This window comes from Elephas maximus, chromosome 2 (assembly GCF_024166365.1).
Source record: "Elephas maximus indicus isolate mEleMax1 chromosome 2, mEleMax1 primary haplotype, whole genome shotgun sequence".
NCBI classification, from domain to species: domain Eukaryota; kingdom Metazoa; phylum Chordata; class Mammalia; order Proboscidea; family Elephantidae; genus Elephas; species Elephas maximus.
The window spans coordinates 187571711-187595746 of record NC_064820.1 but is presented as its reverse complement, the minus strand read 5'-3'; the positions used below and the strand labels follow the sequence as shown (position 1 = coordinate 187595746).

At 44.8% G+C, this 24036-nt stretch overlaps 1 protein-coding gene across 2 annotated transcripts in view; it reads left to right on the top strand.

The window, feature by feature from the left end:
- SLIT3 (slit guidance ligand 3) overlaps positions 1-24036 on the top strand; it is a 783747-nt gene that overhangs the window by 123729 nt on the left and 635982 nt on the right. For both annotated transcript variants that reach the window (XM_049874285.1, XM_049874284.1), the window contains exon 4: positions 18906-18977. In XM_049874285.1, coding sequence (XP_049730242.1) covers positions 18906-18977 — 72 coding nt within the window. The remainder of the gene's footprint in view (positions 1-18905; positions 18978-24036) is intronic.

Here is a 24036-nt window from a genome sequence, read left to right as displayed (position 1 = left end):
CATTTGGCATCTACTGCTTACAGCCTTACAGCAGTAACGAACTTCTCCTGAGTCATCTTCTTTTCCTACTGAGGCATATTCCATGACATGGAGTGGGCTGCCTAATTTGGCTCCATTTGCTGAGTGCTTCCTTTACAGCAGGCAGGGTACTGGACCCTTTACATTATCTCAAGCCTCATAACTCCCCTAGGGGAGATATTTGTATTATTTTCATTAAACAGTTGAGGAGACTTAGTCAATTGCCCTTAGTAGTCAATGACAGGTTTTCCCAATGCTCATGGGTTATTTCTCACCTCCAAGTGGATGATGTCCTTTGTGTCTTTAATCTTGACCTATTACTCACCATCTTGGTAGGTTCACTTGGCTGTTATTTCTTCATTCCACACCATTTCCCTTTATAAGCCTTCTAGTATATCAGGGATGTCACTGTTAGAAAGTTTGGATGAATCTCTGATTCATTTAGTCAACGAATATTTATTGAGCTTTACTATGTTTTAGCTACTTTTCCTGGTGCTGGTGATACAGCCAGAACAGGGGGGAAAAATCTTTACCCATATGGAAATTATATTCTAGTAGGGGAAGAAAGACAGTAACAAACAAGTAAAATATATAATTGATCAGATGGGAATTGATTCTTTGAAAAAAAAATTAATAGGGTAGTCAAGGAAGATTGGAGAAAGGAATATTTGAACAAAAATCTGAAGGAGGTGAGGGTGTCAACCTTTGGGATATCTGAGGGAAGCATTTCTTAGGAAGAGGAAAGCAAGGACAAGGCCCAAAGGAGGGAACACCATGATGTGCTCCAGGAGTGGAGGGAGGCCACGAGGCTGGAGCAGTGTGAGAAAGTGAGAGAATGAGAGGAGATGAAGCCTGAGAGAGGTCAGGGAATAGGGAGATGGGTAGACCACGTAGGTCCATTGGAAAGACATAGACTTTTCCTCTCAGTTGATGGGAGCCAATGGAGGGTTTTGACCAAACAAATGACTTGATTAATGTGGGCTTAGAAAGGCTCACCCTGGCTGCTAAGTGGAAAATAGGATGAAGGAGGGCAAGAGTACAAGCAAGGAGACCAGTCGAGAGACAACTACAAAACAGCCTCCTCCTTTGTATTAGTCAGCTTTCTCTTCTATCCAAACAACCTCAGTATCTGAGTGGTTATTTACATACATAAATACATAAATGAATATGTATTTATCTCACTCATGGGTCATGGATTGGCTGACTCTGGCTGATTTCTGCTGATCTCAGCCAGGCTCAACTTGGCTTGGATTCAGCCTGTGGATTGGGTTCAGGATATTCCATGTAATTTGTAATTCTCCTTGGACTAGTGGCTACCCGAGGCGTATTTTTCTCTTGGCGGATGGAAGAAGAAAGAGATCAAGCCAAGTCACACAAGCATCTCATCAATCTACCAACATTCTATTGGCCAAATCAAGTTACATGACCAAGTCCTCCATCAATAAGACAAGGAAATATATGCCGTCCACTTTAATGGGAAATACTGCAAAGACACATGGCAAAAGTCTTGGGTGCATAATACTATAACAAGAAAGGAAGGGAAAGATGGAAACAATAATCTGATCCACTACATCATGTCTGTATTCCAGTTGTCCTCATTGAATATGTCACCAAGTCTTGCCTTGTCATCTTTCTGCTTCTTTCACCCATTTCTAGCTCAGGTTCTCTTTGACTCACACACTTACTCACACAATGGTCTCCTTCATGTTCTCCCCCCACCCACCACGACTCTCATTTCTCCTCCGAGCCTCCCACAACACATCCTGCATGCCGCTGCGTGAGCTTTCTTTTCACAATGTGGCTTTCTTCACACCAATTCTGCTCAAGAAACTTCAGTGATCCGCCACTAAGCAACACAGTGTTTCCCAAATGTCAGTAATGCCTGTATGCTTTCATGGTTGTTGTCAATCTGTGTAACACCTGTACTGTTATTATTTAATATCTCTTTAATTTGACTTTAAGTCAACTTCCTTTTTTCCTTAGCTTCCTCTTAAGTAATAATGACTATGAAAGAGTTACACATTTTTCTAAAAACATAAAAACTACACACCAATTAAAATAAAAATGCTTATTCATTTACCTTCTGAAATCACAGGGGTGATAACTGCATTTTGGGACCCACTGTCTTCCCACAAGCCCCTGCAGCTTCATCTCCTACCCCTTCCACCAGCCTTTTTAATCTCCATGTATTTGTATACAATACAAATGTGACATCTACCAGCTACAGTATTTCTCCTTCAATTTGCACCTTTCGGTTTCCTACCTGTGAGTTGAAGGGGTTGGAGACCCAGATGATGGCCTAGAATAACCAAGAAAGAACCCACTGTTGAGATCATGAGGGTCCCCTCACCATCTATGCACCTGTCATGGAAAATCCTTTGCCTGTAGCTTTGCTCATACTGCTCTTTGAGCCTAGAATACCCTACCCCTTTCTCGCTGCCTGTCTTCCAGGTGTATAAAGACCAAAGTTTATTAGTGATTTCTAGTGGTAGGAGGGAGGGCGTGAAAAAGGGGGACTCACTGTTTGGGAAACACCGAGCTTCTGTTAAGAGTGATGGAAAAACTTGGAAATGGGTAATTGTGGTGGTTGAACAACGTGATGAACATAATTAATATCAGTGAATTGTTCATGTGAAGAAGTTTGAAAGGGCAAATGATGTGTTGCATATATATTTACCACAATAAAAAAATTAAAAAAAAAAAAGGAAAAATAAAATATTAAAAAAAAAAAAAATTGTCTCCTCCATGAGTACCCGGGTCTCTAGGGGACTCTCCCTTTCTGCCTCACTTACAGTCCATACCCCATTACCAACTATACCAACTCATGCTCCTCCCCCAATATTCCAGCTAATCAAATCCCTTGAGGTAATCTAGGAGCTTGGCTCACTAGTACCCAAAGCATCACACAACCTGTGCCTGTCAAGCCTCTCACCTTCCTCCCATGGGCATTCCTCATCCTTCATTCTGCATCTCAAAAGAGTGGTTGTTTCTGTGGCATCCCAGCTAGGTGCCTTTGACTATACATTTTCTCTGCCCCTTCTCTTTTTTCCATCCCCTGGCTCATTCCTCTTTTTTTTTTTTTCCAAGGTGTTAATCAAATATTGCCTTTTCCGTGAAGCCATATAGACTTCTCTAAGCCCCTCCCACAGCTGCCAGTATTTCCGTTTATCTTAGCACATCTCATGTGATCCTGTGGCTATCAGCGTGCTTACCTTCCTCCCCCACTAGACTGACTGTAAACTGCTTAGGGGCTAGGAAGTGTCTTGTTGGATGTGGTACACCAGAGCGTGACACAGAATGGGCACTTAGTAAACATTGAATTAACTAATCAAATTATTAAGTGACTTGAATTTTGCTTTTTCAACAGGACTGTAATTTCTTTGAGGGCACATATCACACCTTCTCTTTTACCTTTCCAACGTTGCTTGCCCAGGTAGACAAACACTAAATGTTTGGTAAAGTTGCAATAAGATGAGTTATGTAGGAGGCAGCTAAGGTTAACAATGAAAATTGACATCAGTTCAGATTATTTAGCGATTCTAAGCTCGTTCAGCCCTAAGCTGATTTCTGAACACCAAATGCATCATGATTTTGATCATAGAAGGCAAAAGGGTAGGCGTTTTGGAGCCCCTTGCTTTCTTCTGTGATTGAAAAGATATAATTCACATTAGGTAACTAGCCCTGTCCATTTTTCCACATCAGCTGTACATCTGGAGATGGTGTCGAATCTCTTCCAGAATATATGGTATTGGTATTTTCTGTGTGTGTGTGTCAGTGTGTGTGTGTGTGTGTGCTCGTGTGTGTGTGTACAACAGAAAGAGAGAGATAGCAGTCCAGATGCCAACACACCTGGAATCTATTTGTGAGGATCACTGGTTCAGTCCACATCTTGGGCCATTCATTTAATTCTCACTGAGTGAACATCTGGGATTCAGTTTGAGACGCCAGCAACTTTGGATGGGATCTCGAAGCTGTGGTTGGGATGGGGGAACTGCTCGCCTGAGGTTGGAGTGAGTGAGGTGAGCAGGGGCTCCTAAACTATTCTGCAGACTTCAGTTCAGATGCAATAGCCAGGGAGCTGAGAAATCCCTCAAGTGCTGGAGAAGCATTCAAACAAGAAGTTAACCAAGGAAGATTCAATCAGATCAAAGCAATAATGAATCTGAAAAGTGCTCCTTTTCCCTTTGCACCCTGTTCCCTTCCACCCTGCAGTTCTAATAATAGCCACATATCTTCCTTATATTGGGGCGGGGAGTGGGGGGGAGAAAAAAAAAACTTGGACAGGCACCAGGAAGGAAATGCTATGAGAAAGTAGAATTCTAATTAGTTATAGATGAGAATTGGTCACAGATAATTACTCTACATTCCTTGGCTCGTTCCTGAGAAGGTTTAAAAGATCTTTTTTTTTTTTTTTTTGGTTGCTTTTTTTTTAGATATGTAGACATATATCTAGATGTCTAGATAAACACACAGAGAAACGCACCATCATTAACGGATCTTGTAGAACGTGAGTGTTTAGAACAAAAATGAAAGGGAAATTTGTCATTCACGAGCTAGGAGTGTTTGAAACTTTTGCTGTCGGGCTTTTTTTTTTTTTAACTTTGAACTTGCTCAGAACAAAAGAAAAGACCAGTGGATTCAAACACGATCATTTTAAACAGTACACTTCCAGAAAATTTGTGCTGAGTTGCATCTGCCCTTCGTGACATCCACCAGCTAGAGGATTTCTCCTTCAATTTGCATCTGTCAGTTTCTTACCTGTGGGTCGAAGGGGTTGGAGACCCAGATGACAGCCTAGAATAACCCAGAGAGAGCGCAGAGAGTCTGTAGCAGGCTGTGCTCCTGCTGTCCTACTTCGAACTAGCTTTGCTGCATTGTTTTGGGAGTATAAGGGGGAAAAAAATCCTCATAGCTGCCTAAAGTATTTTCTCTGAATTCCTAGTAATGACTCTACCTCAACCATAGGGTACTCAAAGCATGTTTCATGTCATGGTGGAGTGTGCTTTTACAGAGCAATGTGGACTTCTGAAGAATTCTCAATCCCCCTCCCCTGCCTCCCATATATCTCTCTCTCCCATATTTATTCACAGGCAGAACAGAGAAGAAGAAGTTAGCCTTTGGGGGTCTTCTGCCTTTTCCTTTTAGCACTCCGTCCAAACCACCCACTCATTTTGCTGACATAAAAACCTCACTCTGGTGCCTCTGCTGATGTAGGGACCCTCACCTCGTCTCTGGCTTTACTGTTCTGAAGCTACCCGTTTTTCCCGTCATCCCACATACCGGTCAGGTGCCTCATGCTCCATATGTTAGGACCTTCTTTTGCGTCCTGTGGCAATGATGTTTTGTTCCTGCTATTGGGATTGTGACCCTCCAGTAACCTGGTTGCAGTGCTCTGCAAAGTCCTTAAGGAGATACTCTGGATTCAATCACCTGTTGCCATCAAGTCGGTTCTGACTCATAGTGACCCTACAGGGCAGACCAGACCTGTCCCATAGGGTTTTCAAGGAGCACCTGGTAGATTAGAACTGCTGACCTTTTGGTTAGCAGCCATAGCTCTTAACCACTGTGCCACCAGGGATTCAACAGCAGCAGTGAAATAGCTAGCATAGGGGTGTTCGGGCAGCATTGCACAGTTCCTTGTAGCATTTTAGATTTTTTACAAGTTTTACCATCTCTCGTCTCATTTATTCTCATTAATTCTGAGATAGCTGAGGGAGGTAGTCACTCATTCAACCAACCAACCAACCAACTGACCAACAAACCAGTCAGTATTTTACTGAGCACCTACTATTTGCTACAAACTATTCTCAGCTCTGAGTTGTAGTGGACAAAATGGACAGAAATCCCTCTTCTCATGACATTTAAAATTTGAGTGGATATTCTAGTATGTATTATTCCCATTTTGCACCTGAAGAAACCAAGACTCAGAGAGGTTTACTCCTAAGGACATGCAATTCTTTTGGAGCTGGACCTAATGGACTAAAACCCAAATTGCACATCTAGCTCTCAGAATAAGGAGATGAGAATAGGAACTTTAAGAATCATGTTATCCAAACTACTGATTTTTTTGTTAATATAAAAAATTAAGGATCAGAGAGGGGTGGTGGCTTATATAGAGTCACAGCTCTTGTCGGCAGAACTAGGACTATAGTACAGCTTCCCTGAGCCCCAGCCCCATGCTTTATGGAAGAGTTCTTAGATGTTGCTGGGGCCTGTAAGTCGTTAACTCTATCATCTTGTCACTATCCCTTTCTCACCTGATAACCTCCCTTCCCTCCTATATGACGTAGCACATTATTATAACCAGTATACGCACATTCCCTCAACTCCCTTGCCTCTGTCTCACTAATCATTAGTTGTTGTTAGTAGCTGTCCAGTAGCTCCAACTCATTTATCTAGAAATACTCTAAGCCTGGTTGAATTCAGCCTTCTGTCTGCTGTATACTCTTACCCAGGCAGTTTGAACGTGGCTGGAGAAAAACAGAGGCTCATATGGACAAATCTCACTTACAACTCATGATCTCTAATCTCAAGTGGATGTTTGCTGCTGCCTGGCCACCCTCCAGCCTTTCCTAGACAATTCACACCTCCACTCTTTCCTAGACCACTATTTCTCATCTTCTCCCCTCAATCATCTCATACCTCCTTCCCTCTTCTCAGTCTCTGCTGATGGTCTTGCTTCCTTTTTCACTGAGAAAATAGAGACTTTCCCCAGGCTCCCACCACCGCATTTGCCACACACTGCCCTCCAACCTCTGCCTTCCCTGCTGTTGCCACTGACAATCTGTCTTTGGCCCTGTCAGAGGCCATTGCCATCACCTGTGCACTGGAACCTTCTCCTGTCACTGATTCAAGAGCCTCACTCCAAACATTTTTCCCCATCATCTGCATCATCAGCTTTACCCTCTTCCAGAGCATTCTCATCAACAAATAAACATGTTGCAGTTACTCCCACCTTAAAAAAAACAAACGCAGCAACAAAACCTTACGTGACCTCATATCACCTCCTAGCTACCAACCCATTTTTCTGTCCTCTTTATAGTAAAACACCTCATAATCATTGTTTTTCCTCATTGTATTTGTTTCTTCTCCTTCCATTCTTTCTCAAATCACTCCAGTCAATAGTTCATGCCTATCCCTGCACCAAGATTCTCTTTCCAGGGGGACCAGTGAGCTCCATATTGCTAACTCCAATGCTCAGTTGTCCTCCACAAGCTTTCTCTACTTTTCATCAGACTTTGACAAGCTGGTCCCTCCCTCCCTCCTTGGAAACCTAGCTTCACTGGGTTTCCACAACCCCACTCTTTCTTGCTTCTTCTCTTACCATATTGGCTGCTGGTTCCTCCTCTTTTCTCTGGCTTCTAAAGGTTTGTACAGCCCAGGACTCAGTCCTTATTCCTCTTCCCTCTTTATCTTCATCCCCCATGGTGACCATATTGAGGTACATGGCTTTAAATACCATCTACATCTCTAGCCTGGTCTTATCCCTGAACCCCATATTCATATATCCACATGTCTATTGAGCATCTCCACTGGATGTTTATAGGCATATCAGATTTAACATGTCCACATCTGAACCCTTTGATCCCTCTCCCAAAACGTGGTCTGCCTATGGTCTTCCTCTATCTCAAGTGACAGCAGTTACAAACTTTCAGTTGCACAGGCCGTCCTTGACTCTTCTCCCTCGGGCCTCACCTCCAGTGCATCAGCAAATTCTTCCATCTTCAGATTGCTTCTAGAACTTGACCACTTCTCAACATCCCTGCAGCCACCCTGGTAGCAGGGTAAAGAGCATTCCCAGAGAAGGGATCAGCATGTGCAAAAACCCTGAGGCAGAGAAAGTTGCAAGACCAGATTATTTTAGAAGGCATCCAGGCATCTTGAGCCTGGGGACATGCCTGCCCTACTGGCACTGTTGACATGTGGAATGAAGAGGTCACTATGAGGATCTCAACTTTGGCCACTGTCAAGTGGCCTGGCTGCCTGGAATGGATCTGGCCAGCTCTGAGGGACCTACGGGACTCTGATAAGTTGCATGGATATTATATCTGGGATGTGCTGTGTGTTTGTGTGTGTTTTTGCTCACTCTACACACACTTTCATGGGGTCTGAGCCCTGACTATATTAATGTAATTCCATGTACAGTTTGCTGGGGGATCTCCCAAAGATTCTTGCTCATTCTTTAGTCCTGGAGAATGCAGCCCGTTGCCCACAGCCGCTGGGCTTCCACTGCGTTGTTCTGGGCAAAATGACTTCAGCCCATGCGGGGCAGCCACTTGGAACAAGAGGACTCTCGGCGCCCTTTGGCTCACTCACTGTGCAGAACCAGTTGTATTCCACTGCAGCTGCCCTTCTCTCCCACCCTCCTTCTCTCCACCTGAAATCAAAGTCTTCTGGATGTGGAGGTATTTGGGCATAAGGCAGCAGCTGGGGCAGGGGTCAAAGGCAAGGCAGGCTCAGAGTACTGGAGTGCCCGCTTTTTCCCTAAGAGCCATGTAATTGGAGGAAAATTGGTCCAACGTGAGGTGCAGGAAGTTCAAAAGGAGTTATTTGGGGGGCTTTGTGCTTGTTTTCAAAAGAGCCCTGGTGGCACAGTGGTTAAGCACTTGGCTGCTAACTGAAAGGTTGCCAGTTCAAACCTACCAGCTGCTGTGCAGAGGAAAGATGTAACAGTCTGCTTCCATAATGATTACAGCCTTGGGGACCCTCTGGGACAATTGCAACTTGACACAAATGGAAAACGGGGTAGGGGTGGGGGGTTGCTTGTTTTCTTTTCAGGCTGGGGTTCTGAGCTAGATTCCAGCAAGGTGAGATCCTGGACCAAGCAGGCCCCAGAGCCTTCTAGAACTGCACATCTATCTCAGCGTAAAGTCACCTGCATGGGCAGGGAGAGGCTGAGTACAGCCTCAGAGAAGCTTTGAATGGACAGACCCACTGGGCCTGAGAGTGGAGCAGGGATGAATGCCCTCCCCAGATGGCTGTGGCATCCTTCCTGTTCCAGGACAGTGATTTCCTGGGGCCCTCAGATTCTTCTCTCTGAAACCAGCAGGACAGGACCAGCAAATTGGCCTCAGATAGTAAGACCAGGAGGGCACAGGGTCAGTTTATGGGTCTGGCGTGACTCAGTTTCTTCAGCTATAAAATGAGCAAATACTCCTTATTGCATGCCTCCCTCCTAGGATTGCTTAGAGATCTCATGTTCAAACCGAGCAAGAAAGAGTTAAGGAAGCAGAATGATGAGGAGTTAAGAACATGGATTTTGGTGTCAGAGAGACCTCCGTCTAAACCTAACTCATCAGCTGTCTGTGTGTGTGACCTTGGACAAATTACATAACCTCTCTGTGCCTCAATTTCCTTATGTAAAATGATGAAAATAACAGTATTTATTTCAAAAGTTGCTTTAAGGGTGAAATGAAATAATGCATATAAAACACCAAGCATAGCCCTTAGCACATAGTAAGTGCCATATGTGAGCAAAGAAAAGGAGGGAAGGGAAAGAAGACAAAGAAGTCCTTACTGCCACTTTGATGTTTAAGGCAGTTGCCGCCAGGTTGACTCCAACTCATGACGAGCCCATAAGTCAGAGTAGAACTGTGCTCCATAGGGTTTTCAATGGCTGGTTTTTCAGAAGCAGATTGCCAGGCCTTTCTTCCAAGGTGTCTCTGGGTGGATTCAAACCGCCAACATTTTGGTTAGTAGCAGAGTGCTTAGCCATTTGCACCACTCATCCTTATTATAAAACCAAACGCAAACCCACTGCCATCGAGTCAATTCTGACTCATAGCGAACCTGTAGGACAGAGTAGAACTGCCCTATAGAGTTTCCAAGGCTATAAATCTTTACAGAGGCAGACTGCCACATCTTTCTCCTGTGGAGTGGCTGGTGGGTTCAAACTGTCGACTTTTTGGTTAGTGACTGAGCACTTTAACCACTGCTCCACTTGTAAGACCAAAACCAAAAAACCAAACCCATTGCCATTGAGTCAATTCTGACCCGTTGCAACCCTCACCAAATACCTGTGTGCTCCTGTAGATTTCCCAGCTTCCTTTGCACTCAGGTTTGGATCATGTGACTAGTTCAGGCTAATGGACTGAGAGCAGACATGATATGAGTCATTATTAGGTCAGGGAAGTTAAGAGCTGCTCTGCCTCCCCCCTCTTCTGCTTTTCCCTGGCTCAGCGATCTTGGAGGTCACATGTTCTCTACAGCATCATACAAAGTGGAGCAGGTCCTTTATGTGAGTTAAGCCAGTGAGGTTTTGGAATTCATTTGCTGCTGCCAACAGCCTTGCTGACCAATATAGCCAGCTCTGAAAGAGAAATAAATCTCCGTGTATTTCTGACCACTTGGGGTGTCTAGGGATGATGATAATGGTAATAACAATAGCAGCAACTGCTACCATTTACTGAGCACTTGCAAAGCACTGTAAAGGCCTTTACAGATGTAAAACCATTCAGTCCTCTCAGGTATCCCATGCGGTACATGGTTTGCTATTACATAATAATTGTATTCTTAAAATTAATCTTCAAGTTATTTTTAAAAAGAGTTCTCATAAACAATTTTGTTAGGAGAAAAAACTGCTTAGGGGCAAGAATTTTAGGCTATGAAAACAAATTATTTTTCCAGAGAAATGTCAAAAATAAAGGTTTTTAATTGCCATTAGGAGATTTTGAAGTTGCAAACTAAAAATAACATTTCAAAACTGACATAAGCCAACCTGAATGTCACTGAGCAAATCCTGAACACCATGGAAGACAAGACCAAAAACAAGTTGCTTCTAAACTGTCCAAATAAATCGTAGCTCTTGGCCCATTATTGCTGTTATTTATTGTTAGTTGCCATCGCGTCGGCTCTGACTCATGGCGACCTTATGTATAACAGAATGAAATGTTGCCCAGTCCTGTGCCATCTTCATGATGGTTGGTGTATTTGAGTCTATTGTTGTGACAGTGGTGTCAATCCGTTTCATTGAGGGTTTCCCCCATTTCCGTTGGTCTTCTGCTTTACCAAACGTGATGTCCTTCTCTAGTGATTCGTCTTTCCTGATGATGTCTCCAAAGTAAATGAGTGAAAGTCTCGCCATCCTCGCTTTTAAGGAACATTTTGGTTGTATTTCTTCTGAGCAGTTAGCTCTTTTGGCAGTCCACAGTAAGCTGTTACAAAAATAAATAAAACGGGGAAACCAAAAGAAGCCCCAATACCGAAGAGCAGCCAGTCACCTAACTGAAGTGGCTGTGGATGTTGGCACTGCAGGCTCATTGGCTTCCTCCTTCACATGTAGGCACAGATTTCTGATCATGACGGTCAGGTAACGAAGAACTGTCACAAATTGAGCTCCTTAGTGAATAGATCAGCCCAAATTCAATTTGTATTATGAATATTTGCATAGCAGGACAAATGCCTGAATTTGCTTTGTTTGGCAGGTGAGGAAACCAGGCAAATGTGGGGCTATCAGTGGTTACAGCAAGGACCTGGTCAAGCCAGCCCCATATCAGGGCTCTCTGCTCTTTGGACTTTCCAAAGTTACTGTTTTCCCCTTATGTTCACTGATTGCCTCTGACTTACAGGGCCATCTGCACATCCTAGTAGTTCAGGCTGAAAAGTAGTATGTCCTTGTAATTCAGAAGCCAATGGATTTTTTGCCTTCACATTCCCTGTTACCCCAGGAGGCAAGCAGTGGAAGAGCTTGATCTTAGAGAGAAAGGGGGCATCTGTGTGGGCTTTATCTCATCATTGGCCAGGCCAACGTCCTGATTCCTGACCTTCTGGGAGCCTGTCCTCGTATAGGTCTGAATCAGTCCGCTGGGATTGGCAGCCTCTATGGTTCTGACCTTCCGCCAGAGCCTACGTGGCCAGTGAGACTGCCTCATCCCTAGGGTTTCCTGGCCCCGAGCCACAGGCACGGGAAATCCTGTGTCTCTCAATTGTGCGGGAGGTTTGGTAGCTGCTTCTCTGGATAACAAAGGCGCTTTGGCCCTTGTTGCTTAGACGTATTGGTGTTCCTGAAAGTACCAGTAAAGTTGGAAAGCATCCAGGCTGCATAAGAAAGTACCTGGGGAAGGGGAACCAACTGATTTCATTACTAAAGCAAACAGTGCCCCTGACCTTTAGAGTTATCACACTTTGACTTTCTGCCCCTCCAGGCCTTAGTCAGGCAGCTGGACATTCTGCACCTCCCTGAGAAAAGGAAGGGACTGGCTGTGCTCCTGCCTGGCCCTGACATACCAGCTTCCTTCCGCCTGAAGGCCCCTCATCCTGTCATTCACCTAGTCAGAGAGAAGCAGGGACCCCACCCCCTTCTGGCCTTGCCAGGCTCTTTGGCTCAGGTTGATAAGGCAGATGCATCTGGAAACTGAATTGTCAAGAAGTTTCTGAAGGACTCAGACAGACTCAGGTATGCTGGGCCCTTTGGAAGCCATGTTCACCTCCAGACAGCATGGCTCCTTTTGCCTAGCCTAGAAAAGCTGTTTATTCTTCAGGTTCCCCAAGTTGGCAATTTCTGCCTTGTGATTTGTTCATGAAGTTCAATAGGCTCTTCTTGAGAGTCCCTTATGTGCCTGGTGCTGTTGGACGCTGTTGGTACACAAGGACATGTTAGATCTATTTCCTACTCTCAAGGATCTTAATGGAAAGATGAGACCCACATTAGGTAATAAATCAAGACAGTATTAAAGTCTTGGTTTCGGTATATTACTACTAGCTGTTGCTATTAATTGTCAATATTTGAGAGACCTCAGCAGTATAGAAATGCTGAATCTAAACACACCTTCTGATAGTGTTCAAGTCTTAGTTTTTTTCATCAGTGATGGGTAATTTTGACTGATCAGTTACCTAAGCCAGATCCCTAGGGACTACTTTTAACACCTCTACTCCTCTAACCCCCTCAACCCTCACATGCAATCACAAAATACCGTTTATTATGCCTCGAATCTGTCTTCTTCACTCTGTAACCTCTCACTCTTAACCAGGTCCTCACCATAGCCACATTGACTACCTCAAGATTCTTCTTAATTGGTCTCCTTGTTTCCAGTTTCACCCTCTACCAAACCAGGTTTATTGCATTGGAGAGAATGTCTAAAATCGAAAACAAATCATCACTCCATTGCTCGAAACCTTTCTATGGCTCCCAATGACCCTCAGTGAAAACCTGAGCCCAAATCCTTTATTATGACCTACAGGGGCCCTCAGGTTATGACCTCTGCCTACCTCTACAGCTACTCATTTGTGTTTCTCAAGTCACTTCCATGTTGCAGCAATTTAAGACTGCTCCTCAAGTGCTCTGCGGTCTGTTAGACCTCCATGGTCATGTGCATTCTGCTAAGTCCAGAGCTCTCTGTTTCTGCCTCCTGAAAAGTTACACTCATGCTTCAAAACTAAGTTCAAAACCACTTTCTTTGGGAAGCCTTTCTTCACCCAGGCCTGGGTTAGCTGCTCCTTCCCTGCGTTCCCACACCTTTGCTTACAATACTTTTTGTTTTTTTATCTGTCTTTTTCTCCGCCAGCATAAAGAAAAAAAAAAAAAAGACACCCTTAAAGAAAGGGATCATGTTTTAACCATTTGTGTGTATTCAAATGACTGGAATGATAGAGGGATGGAGGGATATATAGATGGATGAATGGGTGGGTAGGTGGATGGATGGATGGATGAATGGGTGGGTAGGTGGATGGATGGATGGATGAATAGGTGGGTAGGTGGGTGGTTGAATGGATGGATAAATGAATGAATTCAGGAAACAAAATGGTAAAAACTTCTCAAGAAAACCGTCAGCAGTCTCACAAAGACAAGTTTTTATTTCTTGGATCTTAATAGTTCAGGCTAGAAAGCAGTGTGACGTTGTAACTCAGAAGTAGTAGATCTTTTTGCCTTTATGTTCTCTGGAGAAAGCAGAGGAGTTTCAGTCTTAGAGGGAAAGGGGGCGTCTATGTGAACTTTATCTCATTGTTGATCAGGCCCATATCCCGATTCCTGACCTCCTCGGAGTCTGCCCTCATGTGGGTCCCGTTCAGTCCTGCTTTCCATCCGGGCATCAGGTCTATACTGCCAGTTTCAACTACAGCAGAAGGTTTCCACCTGTGGGCCCAGGTGCCAGAGCAGCAGATGGCACAAGTGATGGAGTGTGCCATGGGTAGTAGCCACTGTCTGTACCCCAGTGCTTACCTGTCCCTCTATCAGGAGAGGAGTGCATTTTTCTGCCCAGGTGCTGCTCTCACATCAGCAACATGGGAAGTATACTTTCTGTGGCCTGGAACCTTCATTCGTTTTTGGAAGAAGACCTTTTAGGGTGACTTGGTTTACTAAGTAAACATGAACAAATCCTGGTATAAACTGGAAATGAGATGTAGTATCGAGCTTCTTCTGATAGGGAACAAGCATGAGGCTGCCCAAGCAGAGGAGGGAGAGGCTCAGAGGCTGTTGGAAGCAGAGCCCAGCCAGGCGGCCTTGGAATCCTCATTCAGGGTTTGCAGCAGCAGGCAGAGAACTATTGGCTAAATTTGGTTATGTTTTTATTTTTGTCCAGCCACAAATACCGGCAAAGAGAACTGGAAATGATTCCTTCCCTTCCTGGAGTCTCAGAGCCAAGCTGGTTTTATTTTTAACTTCAACTCTAGTTTAGGGCTTTTCACACACCAAACACCCTACCCTCTGCTGGCAGTGGTGGACCAGAGTATAGGACTTGTCCCTAGGCTGGAGTGTCGGTTGTCTGAATGTAACTCCTGCCAGTCTTTGTACAGCTGTGACAATAGAGGGTGGTTCCAGACAGTCCCACATAGAGACCCAATTCTTGCTTGGGGGACCTCCAGGGGAGCCCTTTTCATGGAGGGCAGATATATTCAGAGTGGCTCATTCTCAGGGTTGGGGTAGAGAAGGTGGCAACCCTGGATGAAAAGAAGCAGAAAAAGAAGAAAGGGGAAGGAGCTGGCGTTATTGAAAGACTTCGAGGAACGTAGTGGTTCAGAACCAGTGCTCTGGAGTCAGACCACCTGGGTTCACATCCTGCTTCTACCACTTTCTCACACTGTGCCCTTGGGGAATTTGTTCAACCTCTCCAAGACTCTGTTTCTCTGTCTGTGAGAATAGGATAATGAAATACCTGGTTCCAAGCACTGCTGCAGTTGGGATCATGCACACTCAGCTTTTAGCACAGTGCTTGGAATGCGATTGGAGTCAATAAGCATTATTTTTACTACCGTTGCCCTGTTCTTATTGTTGAAATGTTGGCAGTTCAAACCCACCCAGAGGTGCCTCTGAAGACAAGCCTGGAAATCTCCTCCTGAAAGGTCACGGCCTTGAAAACCCAGGGGAGCACTTCTACTCTGCATACCTGGGTTGCCATGAGCTGGCAACAACAAGTTCTTACTGCACATGTGTAAACACTGTGCCATTTAAAACCCACTGTGACCCTGGAAAGTAGGATTATTTTGCAGATAGGAAACTGAGGCCCAAAGGGATAGATAACTTGCCTGAGGTCCCACAGTGGGTGCTTGATACAGCCAGTCCTGAGCCAAGCCCTGGCTAACCCCCAAATCCATAACTCCATGCCTTCTCCAGGGCCAGTGGCTTCCAACTGTTGTAAAGGATTGATTATGACTGTGTGTGAAGAAACATTTGCTTAGTGCCTACAATTGTGCTTGGCATTTTGGTAGAAATTTTCAGTGTCGTGGATAAAAGCTCAGACACCACACCTCAGTGGTCTGAATTTGAATCCTGGCTCTGCTGCCTACTGCTGTGTGACTCTGGGCAAGTTACTTACCCCCTCTGGACCTCAGAATTCTCATCTGTAAAGAAGAGATAATAATAGGGCTGAGCTTGTATTCAGATTAAGTGAGTACATGTAAAGTCCTGTAACAGTGCTCTACTTAGAGTAAATGCTAATAAGTATTAGCTAATTATTTTGATTGGAGGCATTGCTGGATCAGTGGTAGAATTCTCACCTTCCGTTCAGGAGACCCAGGTTCCATCTCTGGCCAATGCACCTCATGGGTAGCCACCACCAGCCTGTCAGTGGAGGCTTCCATGTTGCTGATGTTGAACAGGTTTCAACGGAGCTTCTCGACTAAGACAGACTAGGAAGAAAGGCCTGGTGACCTATTTCCGAAACTTAGCCAATGAAAACCCTATGGGTCACAACGGTCCATTCCCCTACTGATCATGGGGGTGACACAGGACTGGGCAGCGACTGTCATGAGTCATGGGGTTGTCATGAGTTGAGGACCGACTCAATGGCAGCTAACAGCACATGTGAAATATAGGAACAAGTAACTACATTCCTTCTCCTTGTCTCCTCCCTTGGGCCATTCCTTTCTTCCCCTTTCAGTGACAAAGAGGGGCCCCTGGAGCGGTCAGAAGAGTGTTGATGAGGGAGTCAGCTGCCTCGGAGGTGGGCAAGGATTAGAGGCTGTCTCATCCCACCTTCCAGCCTTGCCTCCTCCTGAGCAGGAGTCCCACTGGCAGCCTCTCTGCCCAGTGCACACGCCCCCACATACTGTGGGAACCCCTCAGGGCTGAGGAGCAAGCTTCTGTTTCCTGCAGGAGGCTTATCTTAGGAGGTCTTCAGTGCTCCTGTCTTGTATGCTCGACTTTTTTTTTTTCACCTTCTACCCAGTTTTTCCTCCTTAAGTTTTCAGCCCTCAACCTGGGATGAAAGTGGAAAAATAGGAGCAGACTCTCACTTGGAAATCATGTCTGTTTGGAATGGTGCAGAGAACATGGGCTTTGGGGCCAGAAGCTGGGATGAAGCTACTGCTTTGCTTTTTCACTTTGCTTAGCTCTCAGATAGGGATAATACCATTATCCCATGTAATTGGACATATTTATTTCACTCTAAGCAGAGCATTACAGCCATGCTGTATATGGCACCCACTTGTTCGGGGGTTAGTATAAAAAGAGTTGCTAGCTGCTGTCAGGTCGGCCTCTGACTCATGGCGACCCCATGTACACACAGAATGTGAACGTTATGATCCATAGGGTTTTTGTTGGCTGATTTTCTGAAGTAGATCGCCAGTCCTTTCTAACTACTTCCTAGTCTGTCTTAACCTGGAAGTTTCACTGAAACCTGTTCAGCATCACAGCAACATGCAGACCTCTACCGATAGAGGGGTGGTGGCTGTGCCTGAGGTGCATTGGCTGTGAATCAAACCCAGGTCTCCCACACGGAAGGCGAGAACTCTACCACGGACCACCACTGTCCCCTTTCATTGATTATGCAGTTTCAAGATATCTGAAAGAGACCCATTCACACCTCCACTGGCATGGGGGCATGGAGCAAGCATGGAACAGGGTCTCCATCTTGGACTAAAAGTTGCTCTCAGGAGAACAGCTTTCATGGAGATCACAATAGCTCGGTGTCATCAGGAAACTCAGATGGCCTTTTTTCTCTGTGAACATTTAGTATTGAGAATTCTCAGGAGAGACTCTGATTAGGTCTGTTGGCTACCATCCAATGTGAAACATCCCTACGGGACAGAGTGTTACCTCGAGTTACCTCAGAGGCCTCCCTGTGCCCATACCTTGCTCCCTGAACCAGGGCCGACTTCTCCATTAGGCCAAGTGAGAACAGTGCCCATAATGCTTTTAGAGGCCCACAAAAATGTTTTAATTTCTTTTAGAATTAGAAGAAAAACTGAACTTTTAGATTGACAAAGGAGCCCTGGTGTGCAGTGGTTAAGCACTCAGCTGCTAACCAAAAGGTCAGCAGTTCAAACCCACCAGCTGCTCCGTGGGAGAAAGAAAAATGTGGCAGTCTGCTTCCGTAGAGATTACAGCCACGGAAACCCTATGGGGCAATTCTACTCTGTCCTGTAGGGTTGCTGTGAGTCAGCATCAACTTGATGGCAATGGATTAATGGGTAAGACTGAAAAAAAATATTATAACATACACTGTTGTTGCTGTTAGCTGCTCTCAAGTCAGCCCCTGGCCCTGGCAACCCCATGCATGATGGAAGGAAACCTTGCCCAGTCCTGTGCCATTCCCATGATGGTTATAGACTGGACCGTTATGAGCCATATGATTTTCATTGGCTGTTTTCAGAAGTAGATCACCAGGCCTTTCTTCCTAGTCCATCTTTGTCTGGAAGCTCTGCTGAAAGCTACTCAGTATCATAGCAGCACGTAAGCCTCCACTGACAGATGGGTGGTGGCCACACATGAAGTGCGTTGGCTGGGAATCGAACTTAGGTCTCCCACATGGAAGGTGAGAATTCTACCAATAATATTAATATATTCCTTTTTATGACTACATGGTTGTAAAATATACTTTTAAAATATTTTCTTATGGAGGAATGGGTCCTCAAAGGCAAAAGTGCCAATGACCCATGAAAGCTAACATGCAGCCATGCATTGGTCCAAAGAGCCAGAAAAATAGCAGGGATTCCGCATGGCCTCTCAACCAGTGGGGATCTGCCTTACCTTCTTCTTTGATCCTATAGCAACTGCTGTCTGCCACCACCACCCTTCCATTTAGGATCTGGAATATTCTCTCTGGTATTTTATTTATGTTTTTCGGGGCCCATTTTACATTCCAGCTCCATCAGGTTATAAGTGCTGCCTGGAACACATAGTAAGAGAAGTTTAAAATCCTAGTCAGGACTCTGTGGTAGAGAATGTTGTGATCAGTGAGTAATGTTTGTCCTGGGCTTGGGACAGGGGGGTGGCAGCATGCATGTTGTGTTTTTGCTTATGACTGACCTTTGTCCCATACACCCTTCTTGACTACAAGCTCCGTAAAGACACCATATACCTTAATGCATGATGCCCATTCCACCCTGAAAGATCTGGAGAGTCTTTTAATACCTGTTGATTGATTGATTGATTGAAGTGATACCTGTGATTACACTTGATGCCATTTAACGTCCTCTTGACATCCTTTCATTCTTTTTTCCATCTTTAGGCGCCTGAACAAGAATAAGCTCCAAGTCCTTCCTGAATTGCTTTTCCAGAGCACCCCGAAGCTCACCAGACTGTGAGTAGAGTTGACTTGTGTTTCCTGCCCTGTGCCTTGGTTTACTTTAGTGATGTGGAGACTGTGGTTGTCTTTGTACGTGGAGCCCCATCCAGTGGAACCTGGCATGGAGACTGGGAGCAGGACAGTGGCGTGCCTGTGGAAGGGAATGGAATTGGAGGAAAATAAAGGAGCTTCCTACACATACCTCCAGGCTCAACTTTCTTGTTCCCTTCCTTCAGAGACTGACAACTTAAATGGGCAGTGAAGACTAGTGACTTCTGGTAGTGGATCATCCCTTGCAAGGAGGGAGGAAACTTTTCCATTTTACTTGAATCTGAAATGCCCTGAGTGTGGGATTTGAGATGAGTTTATTAATAAAAGATTACCAATGGTCCCGGAGAGCATTGGTTTGGAGTAAACATTCAACCTCATCGCTATGCTGCCTGGAACAACTCCTGCTCTTTGCCTGCTTCCTACCAGTACTAGTCATGGAACCTTCGCTCTGAGGTCTGTGATTTTGTGGGAGAAGGAAAAAACACCTTGACTTTTGCTTTATCTCCTGGAATGGTCCAGGCTATAAATGAGGAGGGAAGAGTTGGAGATACTTCGGTGCATTTATTCAGTGTGAGAGTGTGGAAGCTCAGGGGCTGGAGATGTATGTTGGCTTGGAAATTGTGATTCATACATTATGGCTGTTAGCAAAGTGCTAATTATTGAGAGTGAACAGATCCATGATTTTGAACCTAAAAGTCCTGTGGGCCGTGACTAGTGTAGGTCATGGAGTGAACTGGATTGCCCCAAGCTTGACTTCCTGAGTAATGTGATACGTGGTCTGACTGCCTAGAATTTAGGCAGCAAGATTTACAGCCTGTCCGGTAAGACTCTAACATGACTGGGGAGGCCCCAAGGTTGTGGCCACCATGCTCATGTCCAATGGCTGTGTTTAATACCTACTTATGCAGTCAAACAATGCATATAGACCCTGGATAAATTGGAAAATGTAAAACACATGTCAGCGTGTTCACTTAAGAATGAGTTCTGAATTAGGAATACATACACACACACGCGGTATATACATAAATGTATTTTAAAAGGGCACTTTGTTGGAACAACGACAGGAAAGGGTTAGCTGATGTTCTGGTGGGGCAGTGGCCTTGCTTTCCTTCTCTAGGACACACCTGTGTTTTGTCAAGGTCTCCTCTTGCTGTGCACTCAATTCCTCTTGTTCAGTCACCCTAGCTGACTTTGCTAAAGGGTGAAAGGACATGCCCCTCCCCTTCCACGCCTCCAATCTGCATCCACCTCGGTAGGTGTGAGGTGGGTGAGTACAGTTCTGCAGACCTGAGTTCCTAGCAGACCTGAATAAGCAGTACAAAGTAGACATATGGGAAACCACCCTGGTTTTTAACTTCCACTTCCCTGTGTACCTCTTTCCTTAAATGTTCCCCTAATAGCTTTCTCTCAGCCGAGTGCTACATTCCACCTTCCCAACCTGCCCTTAACTAAATCATGCAGATTTTATGCTAGTCATCTGGAATTTCAGTATCAGTTTCTAGGAAAAGTGAGGCTGGAGCTGCTGAACAATATTGAGTGGGTAGGATCTGAGTGGTCCAGTTGTTGCAGGATTCTAGGTGGGCTGGTTCTTGTTCACAGAACCTGTGGCCTTTCGTACTGGTCTTGATCCAGGCAGAGATGGGATTTCAGGCTGTGATAAGAAGTCTCTCAGATACTGGAGGCCAGGCCCAGGCAGGCAGCATGGGGGCCTGGAAACACCTGAGCTGTGTTCTAACTGCCGTTTTCTAGCTAAGAGAGCTTGGGAAAGTCACTTTCCCCATCTGTGCCTAAATACCCAATAACCTCATCAGTAAAAAAATGACCCCCTCCTCACCGTTCTACCTACTGAAGAGCTATATAAAAGTATCCTATAGTATAATGGTGTGTGTGTATCTTACAAGGTTTAAAGTGCTTTATTTGTATAATCCCCAAGATAATTATTGTTATTCCTGCAGTTCCAGTCTTCACAACCTGTTTATGATCTCCTTTCTCTGCGGGCCATGGAGAGATTCGGAGTTGCTATGGGCACTGAGATAAAGCTCACAGAGCTTTTGCTTCAAGCCAGAGAGCTGTGGCCCTGAAGGCAGGAACTGTACTTGATTCCTGTTGGTATCCATCCCACTCCATGCCCCCACCAGGCACAATATAGGAAACTAGTCAATGATAGTTGAATGAATGAATGAATAAATGATTGAGATAGGCCTGTGTATATAACAATGCTCTCAGTGAGCCTTAGTTCTTTTATCCACCATTCATTCATTCAGTTAGCTTTTCCTAGGTACTTGTTCCAGGCTGACCTCTGTGCTGGGTGTTGGGCTGCGGACATGAAAGAGACCCCATCGCTATACATTCTGAATAGCTGACAAAAAGCTGAGAGCTAAATACATATTTATTTATCTATTGAAACAACCATATTAACCCAGGTTTGAGCTATAATCAGCAATGCCTTTTTTCCCTTTGGGCTTGATCTTTGATTTTTCTTAATGCCCCTATTGTGTCTCTGTCTTATTTTGTCAGCCACTCCAGGGCCTTTTTGGAAGTAAGCAGGGTACAAATTAGAAATCAATAACTGTGCAGTCATGAGTGTGTATACATCTGCCATGGGCTGTATTTTCAAAGAGCACTATGTCTCAACAGACACAGCGAGCAGTTTTCCTGGGAATGCTAAATGTGGACACTCTGTGGCTGGCCACTCCCTAGTGCACCACGTGGAGAAGCAGTGATTCTGGACTCTCTCTCTTGTATTATTAGACCTAGAGACCAAAGCTGCTCAATACTCAATACCTTTTGGAAAGGCTATGGACTTGAAATAAGGCATATTTCAGTTAGTAATGGGAAAAGGAAATAATATTTATTGAGAAAGAATATTTACAGTGATCTACTTCTGAAAAATCAGCCAGTGAAAACCCTATGGATCACAGTAGCCCAGTTCTGTTGTCCGTGGAGTTGCCATGAGTCAGGGACCAAGTTGATGGCAGCTAACAATAACATACTATTGTAATACTACTATGTAGCAAGAGGCAGAAATGAGAAAAAAAAGTGAGTTTAATCTAAGCAGAAGGTGTATTAGTTCATGTAATGGAAAAGTCCAATGGTAGTTAAGATTTCAGGTACAACTGGATCCCGGGTCTCGGTGATGTCATTAGGACTTCATATAGCTCCCTCTGTCCCTGGGAGTAGGGGACATGAAGGCAAGCAAGAGTAGAAGACTCACAGCAGAAAACTTAGCAACCCCAGTGGAGTGACTGAGATCATCAGTAGTCCTATAGAGAAGAAATGGAGTGAGAAAATCCAGGTCCTCATACTGGCTCTGCCACCCACAAGCTGTGTGACCCTGGGCATGTTTCTTCATCTCTCTGGTCCTCAGTTGTCTCATTTAGACAAGATAGGCTGAAGTGTGGTCTGTTATGTGGTCCATACACTATTGACCTCTGCTGTTCATTTCCCCTTCCAGCTTCCTCTTTTCCCTACACATGGGAGAGGTAGTGAAGGATTTCTGGTTATTTGGAGGTTAAGTGGTTAATGTTGCCAGGAATTCTTTAGAAGGAACTGAAAGCTAGGTGAAAACAGTGATTAAAAGCCCTCACCAGATGAGAGAACTTTGGGTGGGGTGAGCCAGACAGTGGTTCACAGCTGTTTTGTATGAGTTTGGCTTTACCATAGGAAGAGGAACAGGCCACTGGGGCCCTTTGGGCCCATCTATCCCAGATTCAGGTGCAAAGAGTTCATAAAATACTTGGTAATGGCTTAAAACTGTCGCTAAGTAAACAGTTGTGCTGGTGGCAGGACAGGGGCCTCTGGTTATTCTCCAATCGGTTCTACATGGTATTTGACAGCTTTACAAAAATGCCACTGGGGTTAAACCTGCCAGTGCTCACTTGGGTCAGTAGAGTTGCAAGAGGCTTGGGAAGGTAATCCCTAGGCAGCTGAAACAATGTGAAATGTGGCCAGCCAGCTTAGCCCTGGAGTTACTGGGGCTGTTGTCATGGTGCACCAGCTTCCCTACCAAAGAGTAAAGATTGCTGGACTTCAATTTCCAGGGAATTTACTTCCAAAGAAGGAGCCCTTCTCCAGGTTCTCATTACTGCTAGTTTGAACCTCTTTTACGTCCTTTACCATTTCTGCTTTTATCATAGCTGTGTGTACACATAACCTCTATCCCCTAAATAAACCAGAATGTTCTTTCAGAAAGGTAACAATGTCTCTGTGAGGCAGCCACGTACTAGGGGAAGTAACAGGGACTTTGGAGCTATATAGAGTTGGGTTGGAATCTCACTCTCTGGTTTCCCTGAGCAAGTGACCAGACCTTTCTCCTTTTCAGTTGGTTATAAAATAGGGATAACAAGCATAGCTCCCAAGTAGATATTGCATTGTGATTGTTAAGGTTATGTGTCAACTTGGCTAGGCCGTGATTTTTAGTGGTTTGTCAGATATTATGTAATCATCCTCCATTTTGTGATCTGATGTGAATAGCCAATCAATTGAAAGCCAATCAGTTGAAAGCCAATCAGTTTCCTTGGGGGCATGGCCTGCATCCAATATATATGGATGTTCTAGCAAAGCTGTTTCTGGATCTTGCATTCTACTTGTCATCCTCTGATCTCCAGTTCTTGGGATGTGAGCCAGCAGCCTGCTGCTTGATCTTCAGAGCTTGGGATTTGCCAGCTGCTGCAGCCCCCTGAGCTAACAGCCTTCCACCTGAGCTGCTGATTTTTGTTTTCTTAATCCCTGTAACCACACGAGTCAGGAGAAGCCTCTAGACTGATGCCTGACCCACGGTTTGGGACTTTCTAACTTCCATAACTGCATGAGCCATTTCCTTTAGATAAATCTCTCTCTATTCTATTTATATAAGGAGCCCTGGTAGTTCAGTGGTTAAAGCGCTCAGCTGCTAATCAAAAAGTTGGCAGTTCGAATCTACTAGCTGCTCCACTGGAGTAAGACATGGCAGTCTGTTTCCATAAAGATTTACAGCCTTGGAAACCATATAGGGCAGTTCTACTCTGTCCTACAGGATCGCTAT